The sequence below is a fragment of the Heliangelus exortis genome, chromosome 2, assembly GCF_036169615.1.
Source record: "Heliangelus exortis chromosome 2, bHelExo1.hap1, whole genome shotgun sequence".
NCBI lineage: Eukaryota > Metazoa > Chordata > Aves > Apodiformes > Trochilidae > Heliangelus > Heliangelus exortis.
In genome coordinates this window covers 137,881,559-137,901,772 of record NC_092423.1, presented here as the reverse complement: position 1 = coordinate 137,901,772, position 20,214 = coordinate 137,881,559, and the positions used below count along the sequence as shown (strand labels likewise).

General features: G+C 40.2%; 1 protein-coding gene across 6 annotated transcripts in view; it reads right to left on the bottom strand.

Moving 5' to 3' along the window:
• COL14A1 (collagen type XIV alpha 1 chain) overlaps positions 1 to 18,792 on the bottom strand; it is a 112,627-nt gene extending 93,835 nt beyond the window's left edge. For 2 of the 6 annotated variants that reach the window (XM_071738282.1, XM_071738283.1), the window contains exons 1-6: positions 18,402 to 18,792; positions 16,336 to 16,409; positions 14,711 to 14,823; positions 8,938 to 9,054; positions 8,231 to 8,374; positions 4,984 to 5,070 (exon numbers count right to left, since the gene is read on the bottom strand). In XM_071738282.1, the coding sequence (XP_071594383.1) occupies positions 4,984 to 5,070; positions 8,231 to 8,374; positions 8,938 to 9,054; positions 14,711 to 14,823; positions 16,336 to 16,409; positions 18,402 to 18,413 (547 nt within the window). In that variant the 5' untranslated portion in view covers positions 18,414 to 18,792. The remainder of the gene's footprint in view (positions 1 to 4,983; positions 5,071 to 8,230; positions 8,375 to 8,937; positions 9,055 to 14,710; positions 14,824 to 16,335; positions 16,410 to 18,401) is intronic. The other 4 variants (XM_071738285.1, XM_071738286.1, XM_071738284.1 and 1 more) reach the window with 3 other exon arrangements.
• Positions 18,793 to 20,214: the final 1,422 nt, after the last annotated feature.

Genomic DNA, 20,214 nt, shown 5'->3' with positions numbered 1-20,214 from the left:
GTTTTAATGCAGCTACACATCACTAGATTTCCAAAGGAATTGGCAAAAAAACCCTCACCTGCCCCCAACACCTTTGAGCAACCTGGTCTAGTGGAAGGAGGGTTGGAACTAGATGATTTTTAAGGTCCCTTCCAACCGAAACCATTTCATGTTTCTGTGATAATGGACTGGCTCCAGGGATAAACTGTAATTTTCTGTTGAGAAAATTGAAGTAACTAGCATGTTCTGTGCTGCACAAGGAAGATCTCTGACCTCCCTACATGACTACATTGCTTGCAGTTTACAAGGAGAAAGTAACTATTACATTGCATCATACATAAATCATAGTCTTTCAAGTGAGCTTATTTTTCATCATTTTAACAGTCAGTAGAAGACTTATCTGGAAAAAAATTGATTCAGAAGAGAAATCTGTTCCATACTTTGTGCTGTTCTTATCCCAATTTGATATTTGCATAAGGGAATTTCTGAACAGGAAAGACTTAAGACTGTGTAAACACTTAACTTCACTGGTGCAATGATAGAGCACCTCTTGTATTGGGTGTCAGCACCCAGGTTTAGCAGCGGGGAGGCTGCAGGGGTGGTTTTTTTGAGGCCAGGAGCCATCCTGTGTTGTCCACAGCTGGTGGCATCTTGGGGAAAACTATTTAAGAAAGGGAAGAAAATGCCAGGCAGAGAGAAAAGGAGGAGGAGGGGAAAAAAAGAGTAAGAAACAGAAGAGGGAATCCCAAAGTCAGGCAAGGAGTTGCTCCATGGCAGAGTAGATGTTCCCTGAAGCCTGTGGAGCATTCACACTGGAAGAGAGAAAAAGTGTGAGAAGAAAGGAATGGCTGAGAAATTACTATGTCCTGATCATCCCCCAACATCCCTTTTGCACTGCTTGCCTACACTCTGAAGGGATTTGCACTGAATGTAACCTGCAGTGATAAGGGAGGAGGAGAGGAATCTGGAAGGAGGTCAAGTTGAGCCTGGGAAAGCGAGGAGGAAAGCTGTTATTTTAATGTTTGTCTTGTTTGTTTCCCACTACCCATATGAGCATTTTTTTTAGATTATTTTAATTGGCAGTAAATTAAGTTTTCCCCCAGATGACTCTGTTTGCCTACCATGGTAATTGGTAAACAGTCTCCCTGTCTTTATCTCAACCCATGAGCTTTTTCATTCCTGTTCTTCCTATTTTCTTCCCCTTCCTGCTGAGGAGAGGAATGAGCAAGCAGCTAGGTAGGAGTTCAGCTGCTAGCCTAGGCTGGACCCACAGCACTTCTCAACTAAAAGCCCTCAAAATAAAGCCCACAAGCAAGAAAAAAAAAAAAAAAAAAAAAAACAAAAAAACTGGCCCTCAGTGTCTTGTTAATCTTGGGTGTTTGAATTCGATGCGTTTGCAATTGGCGACTAAAACCATTTCAGACAGAGAGAAAAATTCTGCAGAGAAAGGATAGTCACATATTTGCCACAGGACATAATAACAACACTATGAATCTTCCCTCCCCGAAGGGATTTGATTAAAGAATCATCCCTAGAAGCTGTTTGAGAAACTGTTTAACATCTGAGAAGGTACAGAATGTATTAACCCCTGCCTCTGTACAGAAAGGAGCTTTGTACATGAGGGAGTTGGAGAAGTGCCAGGGCACAAGTACTCAAATATCAGTGTGTGCTGAAAAAAGCTGTCTGTGAACTTTATCTTGACAGAGAGAAAGAGAAAAGGCTTCTGGCATTATTAATACGAGTGTGCAGCAGTGATAAATCTCTTAAGCTGAAAACTGACAGGCTCTGAAAAAATTAAAAAAGTTTCAAGAGTTGAAAGTGCTTGTGCAGAAAAACTAGAGGTTTCTGGAAATCAAACAATCTGAACATTTGATGGATGAATGCTAGACAAAAACCTGCATTAACTTGGCACAATGACATGACAGAATATACGTTGGAGGATTGTGATAAGAGAAGGGTACTTAAGAGCAGGAAAGAAAGGAGTAAATCTTTTTAAACTCCTTGAATGAGCAGGACACAATAGATGAAAAATTTTAATCCAGTTTACTCAAGCTGCTGGAAAAATTACTAGCAAGACACACAAGCCACTGACTGAATTTCATAAAGACAGAGCAAAACTCAAATACAAGATAGTTTAGAGACAGAAGGAAAAAAGATAGATTTGGGAGGTCAGGAAAAGGCATCCACAGATCCCAGCACTACCTAGAGCCTCAGACAGTTGATTAAAAAAATAGTGGACAGTATTGCAGAATCAGTCCTCCAAACTACAGATGAAAATAAGAGTGAGAATCATCAAAATCACCTAGAATCATAAATATAGATACCCATTTTGTGAAGAGCTGGTTTCTTGAGTAGAAAGGTTATGGTGAAACCTTTTCATGCAAAAATTGAAAATGAAATTTCTGGGGTGTATTATGCGACTCCAAAGAAAATAACAAAGTATTTACAAACAATAGATTTCCATTATTGTGTCCTTTATGTCTTTCAGGAGACATGTAGATCAGATCACAAGGGTTACACTGCACAGACTGGACCTTGCATTATTGACACATACTTTTTCACATACATTGATGGTATTACCACACTTCAACAGCTTTGTTTCAAAACATTGACTTTGGATTATCTGCCTATTAAATGCCAAACCTGCCAAACAGTCACACTGGGGAATTTTGCCAGGTAATTCTCCATATGCAGGAGAACAACTGACGACCTTTGCAGGAGAATGACTCTAATATTTGCAGAAATTGTGAAATGGGCTTTTGCTGTTCTTTCAGTCAGACAAGAGCAGAAGCCACTGACAGTACCACCGTGGACAAGGGTTGTCTTCACCTTATTTTGTGGGCAAATAATGCTCTTGTTTTCAGGTAAGATACTATACTACCTAATGATTTCTTTTTTACTGCTAATTCCTAAGGTCTTACCAACATGATCAAGGATGTAATGCAGCCACATAATGTATCAGGGTTGCTATTAATTCCATCAAATTTAGCCAAATACTATACTGTTACAAAATCAATTAACTGCTGGCCTGGATGCATTGGTTCATTCTCAAATTGTTTCATGCCAAACATCTTCAAAGGATCAAGATATTCTTCCTGGTTTTGCCATAAAATGCTGCTCTTATCTCTGTAATATATTTCTTTCACAGACTCTTTCTGATTTACTTTTTTTTATTCAATTTCAATTTAATGTGGGACAGTCTTTATATGTTAAACTAGTGAAGTTTTGATGCCATTAGTTTTTGTGTATCAGTTCCTAATTCACTTCTCTCCCAGCTACACATATTTTGCTGATGCTGCTATTTCTGCACATTTTTGCTTGGACTCTCACCCTACTCCCACTGAAGTCATTCAGTTGGAATCTCCATCAATTTGAATAATCATACTGTGCAAAGGAAAGAAACTTGCAATTGCTAGACAGCAAGAAAAAAATTTATTACTTTACATTAAAATGTAGCTGAACTGGGAACAGAGCTAAACAAAATCAAGAATTCATAAAAATTAGCATAGCATTTTTTCTTTTTGGTCAGTTATGCTGATCAAGAAGTTTGTAGGCTTTGCCTTTTTTTCAAATATGCACCCTCAATTTCTAGTAAAACCTGCTACAGTAAGTGTAAGGAAATAGCTTTTCACAAGTTCTAGATGGAGGATATTTTGTTCTAATACCAACTGCCCTGATACAACTTTTTGCTCATCTTCAGCTGTACGAGGCAGAGGAAAGTAAAAGCTGAAGACTTTGCAATAAACAAGAATCCTATAAAAGAAAAGACTCCAGATCCAGTCTCTTTTTGCCAGCTGTATTTTTGCCTCTACTCCATGAAAAAAGCATAAACTCTCTCCTACAGTCTGGCAGACACTTTCTTCAGCCTGCATGTAATAACATTTTCCTATTATGGGCCCAGTTTTCCCTCCTTCAACTTCTATCACGTATTCTTCATTAAGAAAACAAATCAGATTTTCCTCCTTTAGGTCCCTTACTTTGTCCAACTTCACCTTCCCATAGACATGATCACCTATTCACTACTCCTTGATGCACTAGCAGGCATAACTTGCTTCTTTAAGCACTGTAAATACTAGCTAACATTTTTCCCAATGCACCCAATGTGATGAGTTCAAGGGTGCTTTGGCTTCAGAAATGCTGTCTGGAAACAAACTTGTATAGTGCTAATAGGTACAACATGACACCAGTATGTACACTATGATGAAAAAACCCTCTGGAGTTCAGAAAAACTTGCATGGGCTTTGGGTGAAGTCTTTGATACTGGCATTAGTAGGAGACAGAGCTAAAAGGGACAGATCTTGAAAATGTCCAATTTATTCACAGAAAGACTAAGATCACATCAAGCTATTCTCATCTGTGCTTGTTCTGCACATCATAAATAGCTACTGAAGGGAATAATTACTGTTGTGGTTACTTCGTAAAGAAGATGTTACTTGAATTTTAGAATAACAGGAAATTGACTTATATAATAAGCTTGAAATAGACTTTATTGTCCATAGCAGACAAGCATCTCATGACAAGCAGTATCTCATTTCAGCAAATTAGTTTGTTGCAACTAGACAAAATGAGCTCCTTTATTTTTCCCCTCAAAATACTTCAACTGTTTTCATATGTGTGACCAACATTAGGACACAGTTATTAAGTTATAATGTGCCTAATTACACAATAAGAGCAATTTGACTCTAGGTGGGAATTAATGCTGCAGGTCTGTCCTGCAACCAAGCTGACATGAATTACTGTGTATATACACACACATGCATGCCTGCAATTTGTTCACTGCTTGAAATGCACTCAGTGAACAAGTACAGGCAGAGTGAAGAGCAACACCTCTGTTGTAGCAACTCTATAATATTTCCCAAAATACTGATTTTTCCCTTGTGTTTAACTTAGCCCTGGGAACCAGATTTAAGTAACAGACAACAAAAATCCATACAATAGCCAAGTTAAATAAAAAATCTCATTATTTTCAGAATATCACACAAATCATATGTGTTATGGTCTAACCTTCTGGAGCTGGTTTACTCGCATTTGTTTTTTCTGGATCCTTCACCTTGGATTTACTTGTTTCTTTTCTTCTCTCAATATCTTTAACTGAAAAATAAGGAGGGGGAAAATAGTCAAACTAGAAACAGTGCAGTCATAAGCCTTCTTATGTCATTTTCTTCTTCCTGATAAAGAATTTGCACACAACATCTTGCAATAAGCTTAGATAACAAGTGATTGTTACTGGGTTTTCCCTCCCTCCCTTTGGGTTTGTTCTTTTCATTAATCTTTTCCCATCCTATAATCACTGAAGTTCTCAAAGTGACTCTTCTCACATAGGAGAGTCCAAATACAGTGACATCAGCACCTAACCCCACAATGACAAGATCCAGCACTGGAAATATAGTCCAGAAAATTGGCAAAGCTAGCTGGTTGAAGTCCAGCATTACAGAGTTTCACTCCAAGCCATTCAACACAAAAGCTCATAAGCCAGCTGTTATTACACTATCCTTCTAAGAGAATCAGCTTAGATCCCATGCCCAAATCTGTGTCCAGGGCACAAAATACTCCCATGAGAGCAAAGTTGCTCCAAAGTTCAGACTTCAACAGTTTCTTGTCCCACATGCGAGTGGGATACCTCCCTTACTATGTCTCAAATCTCCTATAAAAGCCAAACAGAACACAGCCTGATAAGTAATTCCTAATACCACATTGGTAGTCAGTATTACTCTACTTGTAGCCTGAAAGATTCTGGCAAAATCATTGCTTCAGTCACGTATTAGGGAAAAAAAAATCCTTTCAGAACTTCAGTAGAATGCTTATTGGTGTCAATGCCCCAGCAGTCCACAATGGCCAGGAACAGCTTGACTGAATGAAACAGAGAAAATATTTCATAGCAAACAAAGTTCTACTCCAATTAAAATTTTTTATTTAGATTAGAGCTGGATCATGACCAACATTCATCCAACCAGGCACTGAGTGTCAGCCAGGATCAGAGTCTGTCTGTGCCACATCATTCAAAACACACTGTGAGAAGGGGAAAGATGATCACCTGGCTCTTGAAACATATGATATAAAATAGACACCTACTTTACGGAAGTAGAACTAAACTCAATAGTTTACCCAATGGTGTATGGAATATCTGCAAAAGTCAAAACTGCTCTGAGTTCCAATCCAAAATATAGGTCACAAGACCATCCTAAGGTCTTAGGGAGACAAAAAGCCACTGTCAAACATGTGAGTGACCTCAGTGTGATAATCCTCTTCAGAACCTATGGCCTTCACATTCCACATACATAGAAAGGAAAATTGGTGAAAAAAATTAACCAGACTTTTGACTCCTTGCCTTACTAACACCTATGTGTACCTGTACATCACCTCTAGCCTTTAGCAAATATTTGTCAAACTGATACAGAAGCAAACTCATGTCCACAAGCTTGCTCAGGAGTCAGCTTTATTAAGGTAGATTTTGGTTATTAATTAGGTTAGAGATAAAGCCATGATGACACCAGGTCTTACTCCAGAAGTCTGGATTTAACCCTTACCTACACAAGTCTCCAAATAAAATAAAAGTGCTGACATAATTACAGTACTGCTTTAAGAAAACACAAAGAGAGAGCTAAGGAGCTGCTTGATGGACTTCTCTAATGTTAATGCTGTTGAGCATCAAGTTTTCAGAGAAACAGTATAAAAGTCTAAAAATGCTTCATGTCACATCCTGACAGATTTCCAAATTTGGAAAAGCCATGTCTAACTGTCAAAATTCCAGTCACACAGGAAGAGCAGACAAGAAGTCACTAGTTTTACTCACATATTTACAGACAAAAAAACCTACCTAGTGGCATGTTTTTACAGATGAATTTGTACAGAAAAATATTCTCTAGTTATCTTTGTTAATTACATACTATGTACCCTAACTTACAAGGAGCACTAGAATAAGAATATATACTTGGCCTTAGACAGAGGGAAATTATTTTAACAATAAAGTTACATTGTAGGCTTGAGAATTCTTTGTGTACCAGTTGCAATTTAACAGCATTAAAAATGTTCTTCCAATTCACTAAATCAGAGGTCATTCTCAAAGGTTACTATGTGCTTGACCTTTTTTTCATCTCAAGAATCTGTGACCATTTGTCAGAGAAAGAGAGTAAAACATGCAATACAGGATAGCATTAAAAAAAATTAAAAAATTTTTGTATACCTAATTTTATGCCTAGGTACCTAGTTTTATGCACGCAAGGCATTGTCAAAGGAAACCCCAGCCTTATTAAGTATATGTTTTTACCTGTGGCAAAGAAATAATATACTAAGGAGAACATAACTCCAATATTCTTAAAGTGAGTTGTAAGCTCTACTTTCCCTGAAGAACAGAAGTAGCTTTAAAAAACAGCCACATCTAATATTATAAAAGCTGGTGTAGTTTTCTGTGGGCTGCTCTGTAATGCTAAAGTAATTTGTGGTTTTGTGGGTTTCCTAACAGGGATAGAACTTGAAGAAGTTGCAGTGATGAAAAGCTAGAAAGACTTTGATATGCACCACAACAAGCACACAAAATATTTTATCCTGTGCTGGTTCTAAGAGAAAGGATGGCTTTAGGAATGCTAGTGAGAAATATTCAGTAGGCTTTCACTTGTACTTCCACAGACTGTCACATTTTTTTCTTCATCGATGAAATCTCCACTGATTATATATAACTGACCCATTTAAGATTCAGATCAATACAAATAAGCTAAGACATATATATCACTATGATATAAATACTAAGAGTATGTGTAGGTCAGATTACAAGTCTTTAATTTGTAAACATATTTGACAGCTGAAGTAAGAATGTAGCCTTTGATAGTATCATTGACCTAACAACTAGTTGCCAGTTGGCATAGCTATAAGAATATTTTAATAAAAAGTTGGATGAAAGGAAGAAAAATTTTTTAGTGTCATAATGTAGTATTTCCCTGATTGTTTCCACTCACTGAAGATTCTCTTCCATGAGATAATGGCTAATTTCATAATGGAATGGGGAAGAAAGGGATTCCCAAACCAATGGAAACAAGGATAGTCCAAAGCAAGAATCTGTGCAAGACTGGATCAGTTTGAATCTCTCTCTATTAACTGGTACATGTACCAGTTAATATCTGTATCAGTTAATATCTTCCACCACAGAATAAACTGTTTTTCCATTGTCCCACTTAGTGTCAGACTTTATCACAATTTTGTAAGTTACAGAAAACATCTGATAAGTTCTGCACGTCAGGCAGAGGAAGACACATACTTCTGAACTGGCCTTGTGCTGGCTTACTCTCCTTATCTTCACTGAATGCAATGATCTGAAGGGCATAGGTTTGATCTGGAATAAGGCCTTGAATAATTGCTTTGGTTGCAGTGTTTTGAAGAATTAATTGGTTGGTTTTTCCACCTGGAAGAGAAAAAAAAAAATCCACAAATATTTAACTTTATTTTCTTCTCTTATAGTATGATAAGCGTAATACCTTAAAACTACTTCTAGGTCTGAAATGACAACTGTTCCCACTTTTAGGACAGAGGGCATCCTAGAAAAGCAAGAAATCAGGCAGCTTGACCAAAGACATAGACCTGTTTTCTTACATAGAAAAACTCTAAAATCAATTAATTAGACTTTTGTATCTGGGCCTCATGGAATTGCCACAGTAGCTCACAGAACTATTTATTAACAAAGCAACATTTTGCAAAAAATGTCAAGTTTGGTAACATCATACTCAGTCTTTCACAGTGCTTTGTGATTGGCTGCCAGTTCTGTCCCCATCATAACCCCCCATGTCACCCCTGAACACCCTCTTTGCCCACTTCCTTTGAGCATGGAAATTCTCATACTTGGTTATCCACAGCTTTCTCACAGTTCTCTCATGCTCAAGGATGACACTAGCTTCAGAAAGCTGTTCAGCCCTAGGATGACTGTCCTTTCTCCTTAGAAAAAAAATAACTTGCAGGCTTTTGCTTTACCTGAACTTGGAGTGACAAGAAGCTTATATCCAGTGAATTGCCCTTTTGAGGCTTTCCAAGAGATCTGTACACTGTCAGGACTCACTACATTATATCTTAATCTTGTTGGTGGAGACACTGCAAGTGGGGAAAGAAAATATTTTAAATTCAAATAAAAAGCAACCATGGATTTTAAACAAAAATATAAATAAAAACATACAGGAAGACAACACAAAATTGTAATTATAAGGGATGCAAGTTATTAAAAGTCACATACATAAGTTTATTAGTTTGTAAAATGAGAGCCCCAGGTACACTACTTCCCTCAGACATACCTGTTTATTTATCTCTTTATAAAAACAAACTAACAACCTAACAGTGGAAGACAGAAAGACAAACAGTGTTAGATGTTAAGACTTTAGTTTAGCAGACAAAGCTTGTAATAAAAATGCTCTTTGTTAATATATGGGAATATAAAATGCTCTCCTTGCTTACACTGACAATATGTACTACCTAACCTCCTTCCCCTCACATTACTCTAGGTGTTTCCCCACATTTCAGGTCATTCAGGGCCAAATTTTCAAAGTCTTGGAAGACACAGTAACCAAGAGGAAAGATAGATATGCACAAGGCAGAGGGAATATTAGCTGCTCAATTTGCAAACCTGGCCCAAGCAGCAAACACACTTGCCCAGATGCAAGCACTGCTTCAGTTTCATCAAGAGCAGCAGGCATGCAAAGACTAGTCAAGATTTAGACAGGGGTGGAGGTGGCAAGCAAGTATGTTTTCTATTTATATTGCACCATCACCTAGGTTTCAAACAGAAGCAGCAGGTGAAATGAATGAAAGTATGAAATGATTGAGAAAGAGGTGATATTTCAGTGAAGCAATGCATAGAGGAATAAATGGAAAATGTACCCTATGTTGTTACTGCAGCATCAGCAATGCTGTGCTCATGAACACTAATTGGTCTTTCACAACTTGGCATCTCTCTGCTCAGGCAAGCTCCACTGATGCTGGACAACACCCTACACAGAATTCCAGCTTTGTTCCAGGGAGCCACATCCATCTTGTGCAGCAAACAGCTGAAGCAGAGCTGTTGGGTGCACAGCCCAGGGTGCCCAAGGCTGGCCATAAAGGGAAACCTTGATACGTTTGGATAGGGTTTGGCCCACAGAGAACAAACTGATCTAGGGGAAAAGGCAGCCAAGGATGCTATCCAAAGGCTGAGCAAACTCCTCCATCAGCCTTACCCCTTCTCTACCCCTTACCCCTTCACCACATGAACTTTTTAATTAATTTTGCAAGCCCTTGGTGCCTCTGCCACTACCATCCTTACAGTTTCTGTTGAAAGAAACAAGAGAAATTATCTGAAGGGGAGAAAAGGCACTTTCTTTGCCCCAGGGCCCAAGGTAGCTCTTAATTGACTATGCTCATGCCCGCAGTTTGTTGCTACATTAGACATAATAAGCCAATAATTCCCACGATATTTTTAAGATTTAGGGATTACAGCATATGGAGCATCTGAGTCAAGAGGCAGAATGTGCTGTCCAACAGTTCTGGTCTCTCCATTTGACCTGCTACAGTCAATGCAGCTCTGGCACTAGAAGCAGCCAAAGACCTCTCCTGGACCAACTACTTTTTCCTATTCTTTTTTCCAAGAGCTGGGGGTGGAAGTAATAAAGAAGGAAAGAGGCAGAGATTTGGGGTGGTGGCTTGTTGCTTTTTTTGTTTTTGTTTTTTTATGCCATCTAATAGTAAAAATCTGGAGGTTTAATACAAGAGATGAGTTGCTTTGCATCCAGTCTCTCAGTCCCTACAGGCCACTTGCCAGAGCCAAGGCAGGTTTTGCAGTTCTCTTCCTTGAGGGACACAGCATCAGAACACAGAAAAGAGAGTATGCCAGAAGTAGGAACAGCTTAGGAACACATCCACACTCTCAAAGACTTTGGAGAACAAACTCAAATAGAGAGGCAAGAGGACAGAAATAGCAGATAACACACCAATTTCACACACAAAAAGTTGTTCTGATTCACAGCACTGTGCTTCTACACAGTGCATTTCCCCATAATCTTAGACATCTTCAGGCTGCCTATCACATCCCTGAAGTTTAGAGAGACTGCAAGCAAGAGTGTGTAAAGGAATCACTGCAAATACAGAGTCAGTTCTTTGAAAATTTGGCCCTTGTATTGTAAATTGTTTTGCTGGGCAGGTTTCTGCAGGAACATTCAGCATGCTATCATTGTAGTAAAATGACAAGGACTTTCTAAAGCCAAGCAGACTGTAGTTATGGATTATAGCTTGCAATTCATTCTCAAGATTCATTCTGTCTTTGAGCTATAGATAAATCACAATGATTTAGGACTGAATGAACCTAAACGTTCACGGAATATGAAATAACTTTTACTATTTATTTCATCTAAGAAATATCAAACGTTTGAACAGTGAGAGTATGCAAGTAGCAAAATGCTGTACATTTTATCAAGATTAAGTGGTAAATTTGCATGGGGATTAAGAGGCAGAGCAGAGAGCATTAAAACCAAGAATTGACAAAAAAAAGCTCATGTCTTAGAATTTCAGACTTCATTTTCTCTGCCATCTTCTTCCTTCCCCTGCCATTCCATTCTGACCTTTCAGCTTTACAGTTTATGAAAGCAACTTCTAACAAAGAAGCATATTTCTGGCCTAATTGCTATTAACCATCACCAAACCAGGTAAATTCTGGAAGCCCTTAAAAAACAACCACAGATCTCACAAGCAAAGAAAGACAATCACCAAAAGTTTTTCTGTTTACTACAGAGTTACAATGTGAAAGACTAGAAAAGTCGTGCCAGAATAGTCTTTACATAACTAGTCAATTTTCACTGGGTACTTTGTGTCAAAGGTGGCAGTGCAGGGAAAATGACATTCCCACACAGCAATTAACCAGAAGGAAGAAAAGAATTATTCACCAAACATACTCAACTGTGTCTTAGTTGTGCAAAGACTAATGTTCTGGCATAGAAAAGTACATATAGCTAAGGAAGTTAAAAATCTAATACTTGAACAAACAACAAAATATTGATGGGAGTTACTACACATTCACCAACCTGAAGTGGATTATCTTTATTTCTTTGGACCTTTATTGTCTGTGGAACAAAATCTCACTTCTTGCAGAAAGGGGAAAAAAATGAATCCAAGCTGAGTCAGTTAACTGGTAACAAGCTCTAGCTACTGATTTTTAAGTGGTTTTACAGGAATGCAAAAGTGAATGGCCATCAGCAATATTAGAGCAGTCACCCAAAAGAAAACTACTGACAAGTTCAAGGCTATGGTTTATGCCCCCAGATAAATTAGCACTAGAAATACCCTTGAGAACAACTAGGGAAAGAGTGTTTTGAACTATTCAGTACCTTAATGAAGGAAGAAAATAAAAGAAAATTGCATTTTTGCAGCTCTTTAAAATTGAATAGTAACTAAACCTTGTGGCTTCCAGTATACTCTTGCCATAACAATTGAACAAGTTAATATGTATGTAATTACAAAGCAATTACATTAGTAACACATGGAAATTATTACTACACAAATAAAAGTTTCTATCTTTAAATACATAAAGTTACTGAAGTTACTTTATGAATGAATGGAACATTCTAAAGTATTTTTCTTGCCCAGCACTATTTTGGTGTGCTATGCAAGACATACAAAAGCTGGATTTTTTCATTGGTGTTTAAGTGACATGATGCTGAATGAGGAAGATGCTGAAGTGATGAAATAATTGCTGTTGTGTAAATACCAAATGGTACTACGTGGCTTATAAGGCATTCAGGAAATAAATAAGATAAAACCATATAGCTAAACACAGATGACTCCACAGTTGAAGGAATAAGTTGTATCTTCAGGCATGTTGGCTTAAAGTCTCCCAAATATATTCTCCTTTACAAGAAATCATATTACACACCTTTACTGAGCAGCTCTGCTAAAGGAAGGAAACACAAACTGGAACTAATACCAGTTCTTCCTACACCTTGGTAGTGTAGAATTTCTTAAAGCAGACAAACACACTGTCAATGCTGTATTAAACTGTAAAAAGCTTACAGTGCAGCAACCTTGAGAAAAGTAAGGATTAGAAAAACATGACTTTCTATGTAGCAGAAGATATTTTTATTCTGGGAATATAGAATAGAGGCTTCATATCGCCTCTTTCAATAACACAGCAGTAATTTTGGGCCAAGGCAATAGTCCACTTAGGTTGGTACCACACTGCTGACAGTATCCAGCAGCTGAGGGTTGCTGAAAAAGTAAAAGAACAAGGGTAGTATTGTTCTTTATTCATTAAGCATACCAATTCTAGCTTCTGCTGGTGTTATGATTGTAGAAAAAACTCTCTCTGTCCTTCATTTCACTGTACTAATAGCTTGAGTTTTTTCCTTTACATATAACCAAATAAATTAATAATAATTAAAAAAAGAGTGAGTGTAAAAGTATGATTTCCAAGCTCAAGGAATTTTGCATAACTTTCTGGAGATGGATCCCAATCCCCAATCCTGTTTCACAAATCTTAACCATATGTATTAGGACTGAAATACACAGAGGACTCAGCATATGCTTTGCTTTATTTGCTTATTAAGTCATAAACATTCTGGACCTCATTTCTGACCAGAACTGATGGATTGAACATTTGGAACATGTATATCTTCATTCACCTCACATCGCCCACATCAAATGTTACTGTTTACATGTGTCCCTAAGTTGTGGGAGAGGCTTGTAAAACATTCTCAGATTCCCAAACATCCAAGACAGTATGGAATGCTTCCTCTTCCCCAGCACTTGAGAGCCACGTAGACCAGGCAGCATTGCCACTGGCATTTACCAGAACCTGAAAAGCCTCAGCTTGTCACTAGTCTCTGAATGTGCTCATGAATAATGCAGTATTCAAAAGGCTTTACAAGAGTCCCATCATCAGATTCTGCTCCCAGTTATGCCTATGCAGCCTCACAAAAAAAGGATTAAATAAAAATGAAGTTGAGAGAAACATCTTTATTCAGAAATCAGAAAAATTCACTGGCTTTTTTCCTCTTCTCTTCCCCAAGAAATAAGATACATTTTCTCTAGAAGTCAAACCACAGTCGGTACCATCCAACCAGCCTACAATCTCAACAGTATCTTTTAACACCCACAATTTAAAAACAAACAAACCAAACCAAAACACCACAAACCTGCAGATGTAGTCTCTGACATTTAACAGTCCTGTGAATACTGGATGATGCAAGTGGTATGTATAGTAGTTACCATTCCAACAAAGAAAAAAAATATATTCCATACAAGCTTAGTATCATAGCTGGTCCTTCAATCTTACTTGATTACATAGAGAACAGCCACAGCAGTTTCACAGAATCACAGAATGAATGGTCTGGGTGGGAGGGGACCTTAAAGATCACCTAGTCCCAACTCCCCACCATGGGCAGCACCATCTGCCACTAGACCAGCTTGCTCCAAGCCCCATCCAACCTGATTAGTACTTTAATGTATACAAGAGTTAAAAAAACCAAACCAACAAACAAAAAAAAGTTTTACATATAACTCATTTTTAGACACCTGAATTTGAAGAGACATACTATTTGAGATACTAGTTTCAAAGAGTGCACATGAACAAGTAATTCTCCACGTACACACAGCCCTGCCCAAAATCAGCAGCAAAACTCCCTAGTACTAGATCCACATGCTACTGAGAGGGAAGTTACACTTGCATTTGGAATAAGAAAGTGTATTTCTGCACATCAGAGTGAAAGGCTCCATCTTTTTATTTGTGACTTACCTTGGCCCTGGGCATCATTGATGAAGAAAACTAAAAAAGCCAAGAGGAAACAGCTCTGTATCTCATACCGACAAAACATCTTCTTCCCCTGGATAAACACAGTATCAACAGGTCTGAAAACACATAGAACAAAAGGACTTATTAAGCATGCAAGAATAAGGAATCCACTGTAATGAAAAAAATAGACAAGATCTGGATCACAATTTAAAAAAAAAAAAAAAAAAAAAAAAAAAAAGAGGAATTTGCCATAGATGTCAGTGGAGCCAAGACCATCCTACCAATTTTATAACCAAAGTATATTTTAACTGAAAGGGACAAAGAGCCCCATTTGGACTACTCACCAGTTCTGAAAATTCAGCCCATGTGAAGCGAAAACTGATATTCTTTGCTAGGCATACATGAGTACTGGAAGTAGAGTTTCAGTGCATAACAGGGTAAAATGGATATCTCTATACAATCCAGTGGTACAAGGACCTCATCAAGATACTTCTGGCAGAGAACTATGAAGCTCACAATAACCAAGTAGGTTACTGGTTAGGACTAGAACGATTATCCACTGAGTATACAGAGGACATCCAGACTAGGATGTTACATTATGTATTTCAGGATTCTATAGTTTAAAAAAATGTGATGAGAACAACCCTGCAAGCCTACCATAAAATAGCATATATGTATTTTTAAAAAACAGTGAAATAATCATGGATCAGTTCTACCAAGCAGTTTTGCATTCAAAAAAAATCAGAACTTCCCTCTGAGGAAACACAAGTCCTCTGCTTACTATCCTCTACAGCCAACTTCATTTTTCATTCTCCTATCTTATTCAACTCATTCTGTGGTCTATGTTGTACCACCTGGCACTTACTGACACAGCTCAGAAGCCATAAAGGGTATCAGATGAGTGAGTAAGCATTAATTCTATTCATGGATAATTCAATGGTCAAAAGTATTTACCCTAACTTAATCAGTAAGGAGCATCAACACTTTAGAGAGCAGCACTGTGAGCACTCAAAGTAGTCCTAGGTGAACAAGTAGTGTTGGAGGAAGCAATTCTGGTTCCAAAGAACAAGTTCCAGAGGAGTAATTTATCTGCCTTGGGAAGCAATATTAAGAACAGTATGCATGCCATTGTCTGGACTTGGCCTTTAGCAGTTTCCTATATGCTTACTCAATATATACAGAAATACCTCTCAAGGTACATCAACATGTTCATAACATCATGCTTACAAACTTTTACCTATCAATCATCTGTACTATACCAGTTTTAGTAGATTTTATGGGCTAGGAAGAATTTTTGCTGCCCTCTCCTGTTAGCATTTTACAGAAGTAAATTAAGATGATTAATAGTAGATTTCTTGCAGTTAACAGAGTTAGCATCTGAAGTTTTACTTTGGTATATTTTCATTTAGTATTTGTTTTGAAGGTGCATCCTATTTACATCCTTTGTAAGTTTCTCTAGTTTTCCCAAGATACCATCACTGAATTTGCTTTCCATGTTTCATCTTCTGAGGAAGGCACAAACCAAGTAGTTTAAACACTACCCAATATAAAAGACAGACCTAAGTACCTTAAGCACTATTAAACAAACAAGAGAAGACCTACATCTCTTTCTCTCTTGAAGTATTTACAATTTGCTATAGTTATCCTCGGACATCGTAGGTCTACTGCTGCAAATCCCAGTCATAAATGCTTGACTTGCCATCTAGAAACATGTATGGGATTTTGTCACTGGGAATTCCACCTCAGTTTTCTGTATTCGTCTCTTATGGTACAAACCTCCCAAGGCAGAGATGAATGGCTGCATGCAAACAACAAAAATGTGCACCAAAAACTGTCTGCTGGCTGGAATTCAGAAACCTGAGCCAAGTGCCCAGGCTTCTTACTACATGAACAGGACCAGAGGCCAAGGGGCTGGATCCAGACTGGCCAGCACAGTCAGACGACAGTTGCTTAGTGACAGGAAATAGGAAAAAGTAAGACAGTTGGGTCTTAAATACTCTGAAATACACCCCTTGTGTGTCTCCCATGGGGCATCAAGGCTTGTTCCTTCACTCCGGAATACAACCTGGGGCAAGTAAATGTAGATTCTTGACAGAAGAGCATGCAAGCAACTGATCAACACAGTCACCACTGATGGTGTGTGGATTTCTTTAATGTGAGTCATTAATGTCCGGGTCTAATGTCACATGCAAAATATTCACTCACGGTGGTGGCACAATTCCCTATCTCCTAGATTTTATGTAAACCCTCCACCAAAATAAAGGCTATAAATAGTAATTGATTGGTAATCCTGCATAGAAACACTCTCTACTGCTGCTTTTAGAGAAAAATCATTGCACAGAGAGAATTTACTGGGATACATCCAACTGGTGTTGGATGAACCAGGCACAAACTGACCTCTGCAATGCACCCTGCCTGAAGGTTCACTTAACCGAGGCAAAGCAACCACCAGCCTGCAGACACCTTGTGGCTGCCATCATCTGGGACTAAGAAGAAATATGCTATTCCTCCTGATTTTTATCTATTCCACTTTTTTTATTACCTACTTGGTAAAACATTTATCTGACAGAATAACCCTGGCAGCAGAGAACAAACCCAAGCCAGGAGTCCTCCACATGCGGAGGGCCCCGTTCTCCCGTGTGCCCACAGCTCCTTTCCCGGGTGGGCTCCAGGCCGGCTGCCTGGGACACCTGCAGAGGCCCGGGGCAGGGCAGCTTCTCCCAGGGGAACAATCTCCCTTTGGACCTCCCAGCCCGGGAGAAACACGACGCGTATCTTCGTGCTCCGTCCCAAAAGCAGCCGGGCTAGAGCCGCCCTCCTAAACTGGAGCCCCGGGGTTATTTCTCCTATCTCGGTGGTTCGGTATGGAGCAGAGTGACCCAGAGCCCACCCGCTGCCAGGGAACAGGTTTCTCGGGTCTGCGTCCCGCCGGGAGAAAGCGAGAGTTCGAGCTGCTCCGGCACCGCTGCGGCCCCTCGGGAGCCGCCGGGCCCGCCGCCATGGCCGCCACCCCCACACGGGAAGGGCGGGAAGGCGGCGGAGCGGGATCCCGTCCCGGCTCTCGTAGGCTCCCCTGAGGTGCCACGACCCGGCGGGTGCGTTTCGTTCGCCTCACCACAGCCCCCGCAACACGGTTAACAAACACGGCGCTGCTCCTGACCCCAAAGCGAATTCCACCCCAAGTTAAGAAATGGGAGCGGGGAGCTCCTTGACTACGCCGAGCTGAGGCGAGGGACGGAACGGACTCTCTGGGCTGCAGGGGCTGCCCACTGGGAAGCCCTTCGCCGGCAAGGAGAGGAGCCCCGGTGCCTGCCCGGGCAGCCACCCACTCAACAACACCCTGCGGGCGCCGGGGCGAAGCGATCTGCCTCGACGTGCCGAGGGAAGGAGGCAGAATGCACCCCGGGGCGACGCGAGCAGCAGCCAGACCCTCCGTTTTAAAATGTGGCTAGTTATATTCAAATTATTATTATCTTCAAAAGGCTTTTGCAAAAGTTTCTAAGAGGCTTCCCTTCCCCGCTTGCCACCTCTCCATCCCCTTCTCCCTCTCCCCGCTCTCTCTCCAGGGATGCCCGGGCAGGTGGGTTGGAAGCGCTCCTGTCCCGGACCTTCCGCCCGCTTCGCCTCCTCCGAGCCAGCCCCCCGCCCGCCTCGCCCGAGCCGTGGAGGGAGAGGAAGCAGAGCTCACACCGACCTGTGCGGGCATCAGCGGGGCAGCAGCCCGTGGGGTGCGGCGCGGCCGCTCGTTTTCACGCGGGGCTGCGGTAGAGCCGCTTCCCTCCCCTCTGGCAGCACTCCCCCTCGCTGCGCCGCATCCGATATCAGACGAAAGGGGAGCGAAAGGAGGCGGGCAATTATAGAGCAGAAGGTGGAAAGAAGAGGGGGGGGGAGACAAGGGGGAAGAGGCATGAGCGATGCCTGAGATCCATCCCCCCGCCCCTAGCCCCAGCTCCGCGGCGGGGGCGCGGCCAGGTGCGCGGGAGGCAGGGCTGGGGCGGAGGGGGTCGGGCAGCGTTACCCGTGCAGGTGCTGTATTTTCCGGTGTCCTCTCTCCTCAGGTTTTGATCCATTCTAACTCATTTTATTGTCCCATACTGTACTCGTTCATTTCGTTTTCTGTGATTTTAAGGTGCCTACTCTGCAGTATGGCTTGGAATGCGAGTATCACCCGGTGCCGGGTACTGCAATGTGTGGATTAATGTTTCATCAGGGTAATATTAAAGTGCTCCAGTAATTTTATGACTTAGTATAAGCCTTCATTAAGCATAGAATTTATAGACGTACATTTTTGCTATACACGTGGACACTACAATAGGGACGTGGAACTGCAGAATTATATTCATGTAGAAATATGAGTTTTGCTATGGTATACTCTAGTGGATTTACAATTAAGTCTAATTTCACAGAGTCTGTAAGTCACTAGAATTGAAGAGGTAGATGAAAATATTCATTACAACATCTGCATAAAATTGCAAATGAAATCACTGAAGGGCTGCAGTTAAGAAACAACAAGGTAGGTGCAACAGACACGCGCATCCCTTTCTTCATGTGAGTACGAGCCTCTTCTAGGGAAGGAGAAGGAAACAAGTCTCAGGGAGATGACTGTGACTGAATCTGCCTGCCTGTCAAGCTTCAGTTGCTGAGTAGGATTCCTGCAGACTTGTCCAAATTCACAGTGCACAGCTATCTTTCCACTGGAACTGCAGAAGCATTTGAGCTCTGAAGAAGTGCTTTTAATCCCGTTGTTTTCTACTGCAAATGTTTAAAAGCATTCTCAAATCTAGAGAGCATCTCCCGGATCCAGGAATCTGGGAGATCCTGTCACCTGTAGTTACAGTACACCTGCTGTGTGCAATGGGCAACACCTGTATCAGTCAGAAAGACTGATAACAATTTATCAAGCTCACAAGATAACAGCTTCTAATAACTGTTCTGAAGCAGTAAGATGTTAATCTGATTGATGCTAAATGTGAACATTTTGTAGCTTCTCAGTCCCTAGTTTATATATTTAACTAAAAAATAATATATTAAACTTAACGATAATATCCAGGAGACAAGGAAGCAGATGGCTAGATCTATTTGCAGTGCCACTGAAGACTCTGTAAGTGTAGAGAGATAAATCAGCATAATGCATGACTGATTCCTGGCTCATGTATTTCAGGGTAGGACAGGACTGCCGAAGGGAGAGTCTGGCTCCCTCCTTCTCTCTCTCTTTCCACCCCTCCACCCCCACCTCTCCAGAATTTACAGTGTAATATGCAAAGTCCATGAGCACCATCCTGTGGCTGCATCCAGTCAGAGTACTGGGATTCACAATAAAAAGTCTTGAGGATCCCACTGACCAGTAAATAGGTTCTTAAACTGTCTATGGCCTTCAAATTACTTCATATACTTTAATTTGAAGTAATTTGTTTGCATCAGCTATTAAACTAATATTTTTACATTATGCAAATATACTGTCAAAGGTAACCCTGCTGTTGTATCAATTTATTTTCCTGATTTACAAT